At 35.9% G+C, this 13558-nt stretch overlaps 1 protein-coding gene across 1 annotated transcript; it reads left to right on the forward strand.

The window, feature by feature from the left end:
• The first annotated feature begins 8227 nt into the window (after positions 1-8227).
• On the forward strand, positions 8228-12903 carry LOC128999848 (uncharacterized). Its single transcript, XM_054426558.1, has 3 exons — positions 8228-8495; positions 11365-11520; positions 11649-12903. The coding sequence occupies exons 1-3, from the start codon at positions 8274-8276 to the stop codon at positions 12846-12848; spliced, it is 1578 nt and encodes a 525-aa protein (XP_054282533.1). The 5' UTR covers positions 8228-8273; the 3' UTR covers positions 12849-12903.
• The last annotated feature ends 655 nt before the right edge of the window (positions 12904-13558 follow it).

Below are 13558 nucleotides of genomic sequence, written 5' to 3' on the forward strand. Positions count from 1 at the left end.
AAGTGGATATTTTTACGTATGCAAAAATATAAGTATGGATAATATTTTGTAGGAGTGTAATTATGACCATTATGAGTACATAATATAAATAATAACGATGTTTATAACATTATTCAATTTTTCGCGATAGAGCAAAAAAGCTACTTCGTATTTTACTACCAAAATACTTTAATGCTGTTTATATACATACACAGTCATTAGAACAGGGTACTATGTAATTTTAATATCTTTCGAAAAATGTGTAATGTATAACAACATTTATGGGTGGATTCAGATTTCAGAACAACTACCAAAGTGAAGTGGTGGAAGTAGCTATTGGATAGGCCTCAAGAGTGCTATGTATCCTCACCACATTTCCATGCCATTCCATACCTCCATCTTTGTTTATTTTTATGTCATTTTTTGTATCTATCTACGGGTAAGTAAAAGCAATTGAACGTTCCAAACCCTGGCCTTGTTGTTATAAAACAACATTAGCAAGAAGCTAATACCTACTTAGCAAAGACTCATAGATCAATATAGGCTGAGGTTAATGTAGGATTTGATTTGAAAACCACTTTAGATTTTACCAGTTACCTTAATTGTTTAACTTTTTTAAATTTATAAAATCACTAGTAGAGTACCCGTCCTTCGTACGTGGTTGGCAAATAAGTATAAAATGCTTATGCAGTTATACACGATCTTTGCGTTTGCGATGTGAGAAAACACGGTTTGAGAAAATTTGCTTCCTCAAATTTACGGTATGTGATAGTATTACACATCTACCATAGCCATAATGTTCTACTACTTCATCTACACAATAGAGAAAGATAGATTATAAAAAATTCGCGAAATATCATAAATTATTCATGAAATTAAAAACATAAACATAACTGTAAACAATCCTACTTTGACAGTTCTCATTGTGTACCACAGTTTTTTGTTGCTGCTTAGTTCAAATTAGCTGTTTTCATAAAAAATGAAAAAAAATAATAGTGCTGCACCCCGTTGGTAAATCTTATAAATTTTTAATACTTTTGCATATCATAGAACCAACTCTTTTAGTTGAAACAGCTGGCTAAATTCTTTAATTCCCTTTAAATATGAATACTCATAAGGTTAACATGGGGAACTGCAGAGCCACTGGGGCGGAGGCCAAAATGATTTTTGAGATAAGAATATGCCTATATGTTAATCGGGAATGTGAGTTATCATCATGCCAAATTTCAGCCTAATCCGACCAGTATTTTTCGTGTTTACTTGTCACAAACATACATACATCCATACATCCAAACTTTCTCATTTATAATATTAGTAGGATGTTCAAATTAATGGTGTTAACAAGATACAATTACAAATACAGTTTTAAGAAGGGTACTTTTACCCGTCAGCTTTTAAGAGGCGTTTAATATTGTAACGTTTCTTTAACATACACATATAGGCCTACACATATCGTAATAGGCCTTTACGAAGTTTAGATATTTTGGCAGATATTCAGGTATTAGAACCAGATGTAGCCAATGTTGCATTAACATGAAACGCAGCTGCATGAACAATTCACAGATCGAGCTATCGTTGGATTTTGTTTTATGTTTTGTCTCTTTGTTTTTCACTTAATACCCTTATTATATCATAAAATATGTTAACAATTTTCACTTCTTAGTTTGGATTTATAAAAGATGTAGTATAAACAGCGATGAATTTACAAAAGCCCACTCCTTTAAAGTTAAGTTAAATTACAAATTAATATGGGAAGTAATTCGATGTATTGTTATATTCATAGTGAAAGGTTGTGGTGGTACCTTATTTGGTAATTTATTTGTTATTATCAAACCACAGTTAGAATGGTATAAACATTGACTGTTTCTCTCTCAGCATATTGATCGAATTTGTCGTCACTTGCACTTATCCGTTACATAAAATGCGATTGTTTCAAATATAATAAAGAACACAGAGTAGAAGTATACTACTAAGTTCTACTTCTCTAAAATAATAGTTGCAAACGTACATTGAAATACTATACACAACCTCATGAACAACACAGAACTAAAAACTACTAATAAATTGTGCATTTCAGTAATGTTTAGGGAACGAACAAAAACGATATATAAACTTTTTAAGTATTTGTAGAAAAATTTTAATGTCTTAAGAAGTAAATAATGACCCATTACATTATTAAAATAAAATTATTACGTTGTATATTAGTGAGTCAGTTTCAGGGTGAGCCAATTTAAAGGGAGACGAGCCCCAAGAATTTAATTAAAATATGCAGATTTCACCTGATAAGAGGGGCTTAAATAAAAATGCAAATATACTGCTGCTTAAATCTAAGAAGCTAGCTTAGAAAAGTAAATATTGAAAGGCAAACAAGTAATTGGCAAAGCAATATTGTTGTTACAGTCCATTTTGAAGTTTGTAAAATGGGTAGACGACACATAACCAAAAAAATATTTGATTTATTTTTCTTAGTCAATCAATTAATTATCTGTAGCCCCTGAATTGTACAATCCAGTCACATATTAGTTTCTTTCGCCAGCTCGTTCATTACGTGTCGCATCTACTGCTACAAAGTCAGGTTTCACGATAAAAACATATTGATATGCAACATATTTTAATAAGCTACTCCTTAATACTTCGTTCACAATTAAGGCGGTTTGAGAGGAAGTGCTTCAACAACTTGTTTGTATTTAAGGTGTGTTGAGTAATCAGCTGATGAGATATTATTTTCAAGAAGAGTCAAGTGAAGGCGGTAGATTTCTTCCCTTAAAATCACCTAAATAATGAACGAAGTAACCAATAAAACATTGTGAACAATTTAATTTATTTAAACATTTTGATACTTTACACATCTTAAGTTTTCATAACAGTTCTAATCAAACATGTTGCAAGCTGACATCTTTTGTGTTGCGTCTGATTTTCCAGGAGATTGGAAAACTTGGTATAACTTGAGTCTGTGTCGTTGCAGCAGGCGGTGGTACTGATTAGTATGGCGTCTCTGAAATTAGTTTCTCTACTCAGAAACTCAGCTTTTGTATGTTTGTACTGTATATTGTGCAGAATACAGCAAATTAAACTTTTTAATGCGTCAGTACTACGTACATTTCTTTGTGCAGTTTTAGGTTTTCATTACAGAAGTATACTCTCTGAAAATATATTGAATTCTGGCAATTAGGTAAACGACGGTAATGAAAAGTGGTTACAATGACTGTAGAGATATTATTATAATAGTGGTGATAGTATTGAGATCGAGCTTGTCTAGTAGAACACGAATCTTCGGAGTTTGAGGTTTCGGGTTCAAATCCCGCCAATCACAAATGGATAATGCCACGACCTTCTAGGTCTAGTCTGAAGTAATGTGTAAAACAATTCTGGGTAAAAACCAGGTTCAAGAATGTGGAGGTGCGACATAAAAAAATTAAAATAAAAAAGTGGTGTTATTATTGGAAAGTAAATACGGAAAGTAAATACAAGATACATCTAAAAACACTTAAAATATACATTTACGCCCATACTGTTAAATCAAGAGACGGTAAATATGCATAAAAGATGGTAAGTGGTGATCAATTTCGATTGGACACTCCAATCATCATCAGACCCAATAGGCGAATTGCCTTGAAAATGTGAAAGTTTTGTTATATTACAAATAAATAAGTTTTAGTTTTCATAAGCATACTAAGAGTGTTTGAAAGATTTTGAAAAATTAAACAGACCTGTGAATATTACCACAGAGTTAATCTCCAGTGGTTCTGGGCCAGATTCCATTAACTAATGAAACATTAATGTTAAACTATTGGAACTGTTGGTGATTGGAACTCAGTGTGACAAAAACAGTTATACAGGGTGATTGGTACTCAGTGTGACGAAAACAGTTATACAGGGTGATTGGTACTCAGTGTGACGAAAACAGTTATACAGGGTGATTGGTACTCAGTGTGACGAAAACAGTTATACAGGGTGATTGGTACTCAGTGTGACGAAAACAGTTATACAGGGTGATTGGTACTCAGTGTGACGAAAACAGTTATACAGGGTGATTGGTACTCAGTGTGACGAAATCAGTTATACAGGGTGATTGGTACTCAGTGTGACGAAAACAGTTATACAGGGTGATTGGTACTCAGTGTGACGAAAACAGTTATACAGGGTGATTGGTACTCAGTGTGACGAAAACAGTTATACAGGGTGATTGGTACTCAGTGTGACGAAAACAGTTATACAGGGTGATTGGTACTCAGTGTGACGAAAACAGTTATACAGGGTGATTGGTACTCAGTGTGACGAAAACAGTTATACAGGGTGATTGGTACTCAGTGTGACGAAATCAGTTATACAGGGTGATTGGTACTCAGTGTGACGAAAACAGTTATACAGGGTGATTGGTACTCAGTGTGACGAAATCAGTTATACAGGGTGATTGGTACTCAGTGTGACGAAAACAGTTATACAGGGTGATTGGTACTCAGTGTGACGAAAACAGTTATACAGGGTGATTGGTACTCAGTGTGACGAAAACAGTTATACAGGGTGATTGGTACTCAGTGTGACGAAATCAGTTATACAGGGTGATTGGTACTCAGTGTGACGAAAACAGTTATACAGGGTGATTGGTACTCAGTGTGACGAAAACAGTTATACAGGGTGATTGGTACTCAGTGTGACGAAAACAGTTATACAGGGTGATTGGTACTCAGTGTGACGAAATCAGTTATACAGGGTGATTGGTACCCAGTGTGACGAAAACCTCTTGGTATAAGTACAAAGTAAATTAAGTGTGATTATGGTGTTAAGAGGTCCCAAGTCTACATTAAACTTTGAATAAGGTCTTGTTGTGCTTTGCACTTATTTTAAGGTTTCATTCGCACGTTTTCAACGTGTTTTATTTGGTATTTGCAGAAGAATGAGCTTTCACAAAACATGGTAGGGCGGTTTCTTAGCTCACGTCTCTTGAGCTAATGGTCCTAACAGGCTATAAACGACTCTTGAGAGGGGAGGATGAACTCGAGTGGGCATTAACTACACCCTGTATCACTCCTAATCTCTTTTACGTTTATTATTTTATCTCAAAGTATAGTTCGTTTCCAAACGCGTAAAACTTGCAATCCTTTAAACATAAGAGTTGAAGAGAATTTATTGAGTTGAGCTACACAGGACGTTATAATAATACTTTACCAACTAACAATATGGGGGTTTTAAACCAACTGCACCGTTAGTTTTATATCCAACCAAACAGTACAGAAACAGACTCGCTCCAGCTGTTACATAAAAGTTGGAGGTTCAGAGCTACTCTAGTTGAATACTTGTGGTCTCGACCTCATTTAAAACTTGGAAAGAAACTTTATCACTTACAGTCGAGTAAACGTTTTCCCTATAAAACTTGTGAAGTTAACCGCTTATTCTTGATGATTTTGGTCAAATAAATGTCTGGTGGTGGCAGATTACAAACTTGGTAAGCCTAATGTAAAACCACGTGAGGGAATAGAATTGGAATCAAGTTGTAGATTGCGAATTTTTAATTCCTGAGTTCAACGTGGTATAATATTCTAAGTTTATGATGTACAATTAATTGTTTAAGAGCTAGTTGATACTGATAATGATTTTGCAGTCCTTATTTTCAACTAATCTGACTTATCCACCTTCTAACAGTTAATCAAAATTCAACTTCTCTATAATACCACTATGTTTATCACATGCTGACACATGCTTATCATCATGGCCTAGGCCGCGAAGAGTCAAAAATGGCATCGCCGCAATTTCGGTCTACCGAACAACTATTGCATTAGTTTGTATATGGCGTCTGCGCAATGGTTGTGTTAACACGTTTGATATTACTGTTAATCCCATGACAATATGCTGGCCGATACGACGACGTTGCCGTTTGAAAACGCAGCGGTCTTGTACTAGAAGCTATGATATCACTCATATTTATAATTATAAAACAAACAATTTCACAAATCTGTAAAGAGTCAAATGATGTTAGGTCGTGCAACTCATCAGTGTTAACATTATGTGCTGCAATCACATAGTAGTAGGGGGTATGCTAAAAAGTTCTACATAAGGCAGGTAATTGCTATTTCTCTTTTACAGGGGGAACGAGCTGGTCTATTGGTTAGAGCGTGGTACTCCGGTTCCCGTGGTCCCGGGTTCAAATCCCGCCAAATCACTAATGGATTTTATCTAAGTGATAATGCCGTAACCCCTAGGTCTAGCCTGAAGTAATGTGAAAAACAATTCCGGGCTCGTGCGTAGCGTCCTAGGACAAAAAATCTCTTTTACAGGAAATAGTCAACCAAATAATTCCTTCACGCACTAAAAACACTTTGTTTTCATATTAAAAATTAAAAACTTGTAGCTCTAACTATATCAACTCTTCTATAGAAAGATAGATGGACTTATTTTATACTTAAACATCATATATGCAATAGATGTTGTCAGTTAGGAGAGAAAATTAAGGAATCAATAAGTTACAAGCAATCTACAGCAATCCACATACAAGCCGACTATATAAAGTGCTTAGTTATGTTGAACACTATTGGGTTAAGTAATGATAGTGCAATAATATAGTAACCAACCAGTGATAGCCATAATTCCCTGAATGGCCCGAGCAGTCGGCAAACCATAAACTAAACAGTGTACAAGTTACAACCAGACTTTCAGACGATAAGCGTTAGTTGTAACGTTGCGATAAGTTACCCGATTGTGCTCCAAATATAACCTCTGTTTATGGACTGTAAATCTAAAAAGTAAAAAGAAATGCCGTTTAATTAAAACTAGTGGTCGTCCTGTGGTCGAAACTCGACCAAAAATAAAATTAATGTACAGACTTCTCTATTTTCTCCCCACACTGTAAATAAAACATGTGATTGGAATTTCTTCCATTTGTTTTGATTTTCTGTTTACATTTTGTTGTTATTTCGTCACCATCATGGCAACCCATATGGTCCATGTTAAGTTTTTGAAGTTTTCAAATTGATTTTTTGTGCTTATTTGTTAGCCTATTTTAATTTTTAAAGGCATTCTGCACATCTACAGGAAAATATCTTTCCAAAAGTATACGTAGATTTTCCCTGCGATGCGCACGACCTGAGAAAAAAGGTTTTAAAGAAACATGCTTGCCTATTAATATATAGATAGATATTTATATTTTAAAAATTAAAATATCCCAACCTTGGCAAACCTGCTAAACGTATTTCAATTCACCTGATTTGTTTCTCGCTAAAATATTTTCTCCAACATGTCAGATTTGATTCCTAGAGAGAACAAATCGGGTTCAAAGAGTACTTAGGTTTGCTGCTACAGTGGGAATGATAAAGTGTGTCTTTAATGAAATGTAAAAACCTCAGTATGAAGTAATTAGTAGGATAATGAAACCTAAATATGTCCCTTAGTAAGAAACCTCCAGTAGTTTACATATTTTCAATAAAACATACTTGGAAATTTATTTTCAATTTACAGTTTTTTTTTTCTCCGTAACTGTAAGGCGTATACATAATATTAATAACATTTTCAAATACGAACTTTTTGCTAAGCCTAGGAACCAATACGAAAAAGTTAATCGGCCTCTGGTCTAAGTGTTACCTTAGACCTACGGTCATATCTTGTTCAATATAGGAGAAATTCGCTAAATGTTTAACAGTTAAATCGCTGCATAGACTCTCCATGCTTGAAGCAAGCTCTTTCTGTTGTGTCTTTCTTGAACTAATATACCGATCTACCTTACCGACTAGTCAATGATTTTACGTTTCGTAAAAAAGCGTATCAACAACTAATAACACCTAAAGGTTTGTAAATCTTATCACTACAAGCACAAGTGAGTTGACTAAGCTAGTGAATTAACTATCTTTTTATAATTATTTTAATACATGGGTATCAAACGTTTTATTACGTAAAATGTGCTTGGTATTGGATATACGTCTACGTTCACGTATTCAGGTACATTTCCATTTACAACTAAAGTATTCCGCAACAAACACTTAGAAAATTGTCTACACAATTTTAATTCACACGCTAGTTTCCATTTTAAAATCTTCTAAGAACTACAAAATGGCAACTATCACATTTTGTTCAAAATATTCGTGTGATTAGTTGAATATATAAATTTGTAATGCAAAAAACCATACATTTTTTCTGCAGATGTACAATTTAGTGTTCTCGTGTATTATTCATCCAAATGGCTTTGGAGGTATGACGCACATGTCATTATAACAGAACGAGCTGTTCAAACATAGCAAATCATGCAACTATATGCTGCTGTATTACTCATTTAGTTCGGAATCAGTTCGTCGTTTTGTTCGAAAATGTTTGTCGGAGTCGTTGCCATTTTGACAATAGAGGTAACTCTCGTGGCATCTTTTGACTACTGTAAATCGCCTTGCGAAGATTTTTACGGCAGAGTCACGCAACACACCATGTGTACTTACGAGGAAGGAGGTGGAAATGAGTGTAGGAGCTTCAGACGAGGACTGACTGCTGAAGAGAAAATAGCCATTCTAGATCAACACAACCAACTTAGACAAAAGGTAAATCAAAGGTTATTGAAAAACAATTTCAATTTTGTTTAATGAAAATAATGTAAAGATCCGTTTGGTCCTTATCATTACGTTCTGTTCGGTTTCATACTTTACAAACACTTAAAATTACTTTACATTCACTCGGGAGATTTTTGTCTTACTTCAAGAGACTTCCCTTGCTCCTTACTGCGGACTTCCTGATTAGGACGACCGTGACACTAAGTTAAAGTAGAATGGTTCGCTGAAAAATTGACTTTAACTTTGGAATGACGTTAGGTCTCACAAACGAAGCCTCGGTCACACTAGGCCGTTTAGCAGCCCCTACTAACCAGCCGCTAATAATTTTGCCAGCAAGCAGCCTAGTCTGACCCAGAACTAGTGGCTGGTAAATGCCAGCGGGCTGTTTACTAGCCGAAATCAAAAGTCGAACATGTTTAACTTTTTAGCGCTGCCGACCCTCCGCTGGCAGTCACATGACCTCCTCGCTGGTGGCCAGCCAGCCAATGTGAACCCCTAGTAGCTCAAAGCGGCTAGTGAATTAGCATGAGTTTAGATTTTTTGTGTGTTTATGCAATGTTAGTTTCGTTGTAATGTATTTTATATTTCTTTTTGTGAATATTGACCATGTTTGACACCAACAAGTGGTCGGAAAAAGACATTGTAACATGTCTAGATTTATTTCAAAATTATCCTTGCCTGAGGGATGCTTCGTCAGCCACATACATTGACAGGAATACCAAAGACGCAGCTTATAATTAGTCATATCAAAGTCAAAGACTTGAAGAACGAAGATTAAAATCAGCTTTGGTCTTATGAAGGAGAAAAAAGTCTACATTATTTAAATAGAAATAAAGTTTACAAGTTAAAGAAGTCAAAGAAGAGTAGTGCAGGAGCAGGTGACATCTACAAACTAGCGGCTATTTACTGGCGGCTAGTGGTTATCATGTGAACTCTACAAATCCGCTGGCTGCTGGCGATATTTACCATCGGCTGGTTAGTAGCGGCTGCTAAACATCCTAGTGTGACCGAGGCTTTAAAACCTCGTGGTGTTGGAGAGCTCGCAAATGAAATATTAATTTAAAGTCACATCGGTTAAAACGAGTACCTAGGTTTGCTGCTAGAGGTGGGGGGGGGGGGGTTAAAATGTGTTTTAGTCAAATACTGTACTAATAACTTTATTATACGATAAATAGTTTTGCCAAGTTTGATCTAAGTCGGATGAATTTTGCTAGAGTTATCGTGCTAACGAACACATAAGATATAGAATTTGAACTGATGGAGTTTTTTGCAATTGCGACATTAAAACGAAAAAGTAAATCGGTCTCAAGTCCAGGTAATAACTCATTCCCTAAATAGTAAAGTTGCTAAAAGAGTTTATTATTATTTAATGATATAGGCTGAAATAAATAAATGTTCAGAATTTGATCAACATTATAAATAAACAAGTAAAGTAACATGTTTTTTTCCTCCATAAGAAAAATGAGAACTTTAAATATACTTTTTTTCTATAGCCTTTAATTTAACAACATTGCTTCAATGTACAGAATAGATTAATTTTTAAGTGCTACAAAATGGCTGCTATGAGAATTAAGCATTTTAATTATTTAATCAACTGTCATTTTTAAGGTAGCCGTTTCAGTTTAGTTCTTAGAATTAAAAAGGTTTTAACAATTACATAAATCTGCTCTTAACAGTAACTGTAAGAAAAATATTGTTTGACGCGAGTGCAAACTGCAAAGTGCCACTTCACCCACTACACAAATAGTTACACAAATAACTATTTCCTACAGTTATTATAAAGCATATAAAAAATTCATCTTTCATACCATTATATACAACACGTTTTTAGTTTAGGTTAAATCCAAGCGTTGAACGAAAAGGGAAACGCTGGACCATCTGATGGTAGTCGTAGTATCAGTGTTGCCAACTTATTCCCAACCGTACACGGATCACGTGCCTATTAAAATAGGTACGCTGTTTTGTGTTGTTTGGTTGGAATACTGTAGTGCAGAAAAAAAGAGCGCAGCAAAAGTAAGTAAATGCAGCAATTAGCTACTTCCTGTATTATAATCAGTGCTAGGAAAACCACTTTGTCAGATGACTGTAGGCACTAGCATAATATCCACCGTCAGAACACCTATCACGGGAACTATCAAGCTTGTACCGTTAACACCTACTTCCCTGCGTTGTAGCGCAATGTACTATAACAGTCTTTTATTTACGGGATAAAAAAACTAATATCCTATATATTAAGAGGCAAGCATGTTTCTTGAAAATCTTTTTTTCTCAGCTCGTGTGCATCGCAGGGAAACCTACGCATGCGGTTAGAAAGATATTTTCCTGTACATGTGCAAAATTACTTTATAATAAACTCACAAATAATCACAACAATTTATTTAAACAAATTAAATAGCTTTTTGATCAACATTGTACGTGTTATTAAATTTACGGAAAGTAAATGAAAGATACTAACTTATTGGTGTCTTATAACACTTCGCACACATTCACCTATTGGGTCTGATGATGATTGGAGTGTCCAATCGAAATCTATCACCACTTACCATCTTTTTTGTATATTTACCGTCTTGTGAGTAACAGTATAAGCGTGATATGTTTAAGTGTTATAATACGTCTCTTTCATTTACTTTCCGTTAAACAAATTAACATGGGTCTTTTGCGTTGCCATGCCGGTAAGGAAATAACAACGAAATACAAACAGAAAATCAAAACAAATGGAAGACATTCCAATCACATGTTTTGTTTAAATCAAGCTATGAAAGTATAGAAGTCTGTACATTACATATTTTTGGTCGAGTTTTCAACCACTGGACGATCCTCTAGTCTTAATTATTTGACTAAACTTGATCTGATCACGTAGGTAGCCAGTGGAGAGCAGTCCCCACAACCTGCAGCGACCAACATGAATGAGCTCGTTTGGGACGACGAGACAGCGATGATAGCGCAGAGATGGGCAGACCAATGTGAAATACAGACTCCCCACGATGAATGCCGCTCTACCAAGGACAATGTAAAGGTACGTCACCTTATCAATGATTGTTTTGAGATTCGTCTGTGCTGTATATTTAATATTGATACTGCATATTTTGGATAAGAAATAATGTGTAAATGGGATACAATACTGAGGAATTTAACCTTTTGCAGGGAGGTCAGAATGTTGCTCAAGATTGGGCCTGGGGTGCGAAACTCGACCGTTCCTCGATCATACGATCGCAGGTGCAGGGTTGGTTCGACGAAGTCAAACATGTGCACCCCTCTGTGGTTGATAGTCTGGAATTCAATGGCCCTGATCCAATCGGACACTACACTCAAATGGTCTGGGCCGAAACTACACACGTGGGCTGCGGTGTAGTGCACAAGGACGATATAAGAGAGTCTAAGATAAGACTCGTCTGCAACTACAAACCTACAGGAAACTATATGGGAGAGCCTATCTACACCACAGGTAAAACAGCATCTGGCTGTGTTGCGAAGAGCAAGTCGTATATAGGTCTTTGTGCACCCCGGACGAATGGAAACAACCCGCAGTCTGATGCTAATGCTCCAGCTTCCTCGGCGAGTGGTCCTCCGAGTGGTCCTCCGAGTGGTCCTCCGAGTGGTCCTCCGAGTGGTCCTCCGTCAGCACTTGGATCTCCAAAACCACAAACCTCAATTGAAATAACAAAGCCAGATGTAAAAAATGCTCCTCCTAACATTAGTTTTCCTACCTCAGTTTCATTTGGCAGGCAACCTTCTTTTCCATTTGGTAACTCAGGCTCTCCTTTTCCAGCCAATTCAATGAGTGGATCTTTGATGCCCGTCTTTAGACCTCTCAGCCAACAAATCCCACTTGGACTTGGAATGCCAAGTAGAATTTATCCTCCAGTTAATGTTGGTTTTCCTGGACTAGGTATGTCTACATTTTACAGGCCAGTTGGCGATGCTCAAACTAATCCTGCTCCCACCCGTGGTTCTTTTCCTCTCGGTTACCCAAGTGGATTTTTGCCACCCAACTTTGGTAACAATGCTGCCTTAGGCCTAGGTAATTCTCCATCTAACAGTTACAATCAATTACGAGACAGCTTTACCCCATCGTTTGCACGTAACGACAAACCGCTTGGACGACCAGCCACTTCTTCCTTTCAAGTTACAAGGCACACCGTTAAAGGAAATGATTTGGACCAAGAGCATTCTATCACCAGCTATCACTTTTCAAGCTCAAACTTAGACCATGAAACAGATAGTGCAGGAGACTCTACACCTGACGAAGTCAAAAGACTCCATTCCGCGGTAATAAGCCTCTTGAGTTCACAGCGAAGATTTGGTGGTCCAGAGTCCTCCGAGGAACACGATCGGAAGAAATGAACATGTATTGTAATACATGTTAAACTGTTGTTAAAATACACCAATCAATGCACAGTTGTACAATATACTCTCCTTATTATTCCAATTGACACCAAATTAAATCAAATCAAATCAATCTTTATTTTTACAAGTTACAATATATAAATATACAAAAATTAATTATTACATGGGCTTCTGCCTGTGCGTGATAAAACCACCAGAAGCTTCCTGATACGACTATACGCTTCATACCTTTGTAATATTTTATCTTTGGAGTATAATTAAATTTACCATAGGCAGAGTGTGCTGATTTAAATTATTGTTTTTTTATCAAATCTAAGCTACAAGGCGATCCAACACAACAACGTGTTTGAAATAAAAACGCGTATCTCAGTAAAAAAATAAATAAAATAGAATCATAGGTTTTAACATGCTCAAAATACCCATGTTTTTGACTGATGTCTCTGCGGTCAGGTTGACTTGATAGGCGTCAACCTTTCTAGTATATGTTTCAATAATGAAATATTTGTGTGAATTATGTAAATCTGACATCAAAGTTTACCAAGACTCGCATGTACAAAACGGTATAAAGCTAACTGACACATAATTCTGATAAGCTTTTCAGATATACTTATAATATGTAGGCTGTGGCAGTAACTACGATATATTATAGGTAAAATTATAAAATTGCAAACACTTTTAAACCTTAAATTTTAACGGCGTTAAAGATG

The sequence above is a fragment of the Macrosteles quadrilineatus genome, unplaced genomic scaffold, assembly GCF_028750875.1.
Source record: "Macrosteles quadrilineatus isolate MER2022 unplaced genomic scaffold, UCM_ALF_1.0 Scaffold_8__2_contigs__length_117827958, whole genome shotgun sequence".
In the NCBI taxonomy this organism is placed as follows: Eukaryota; Metazoa; Arthropoda; class Insecta; order Hemiptera; family Cicadellidae; genus Macrosteles; species Macrosteles quadrilineatus.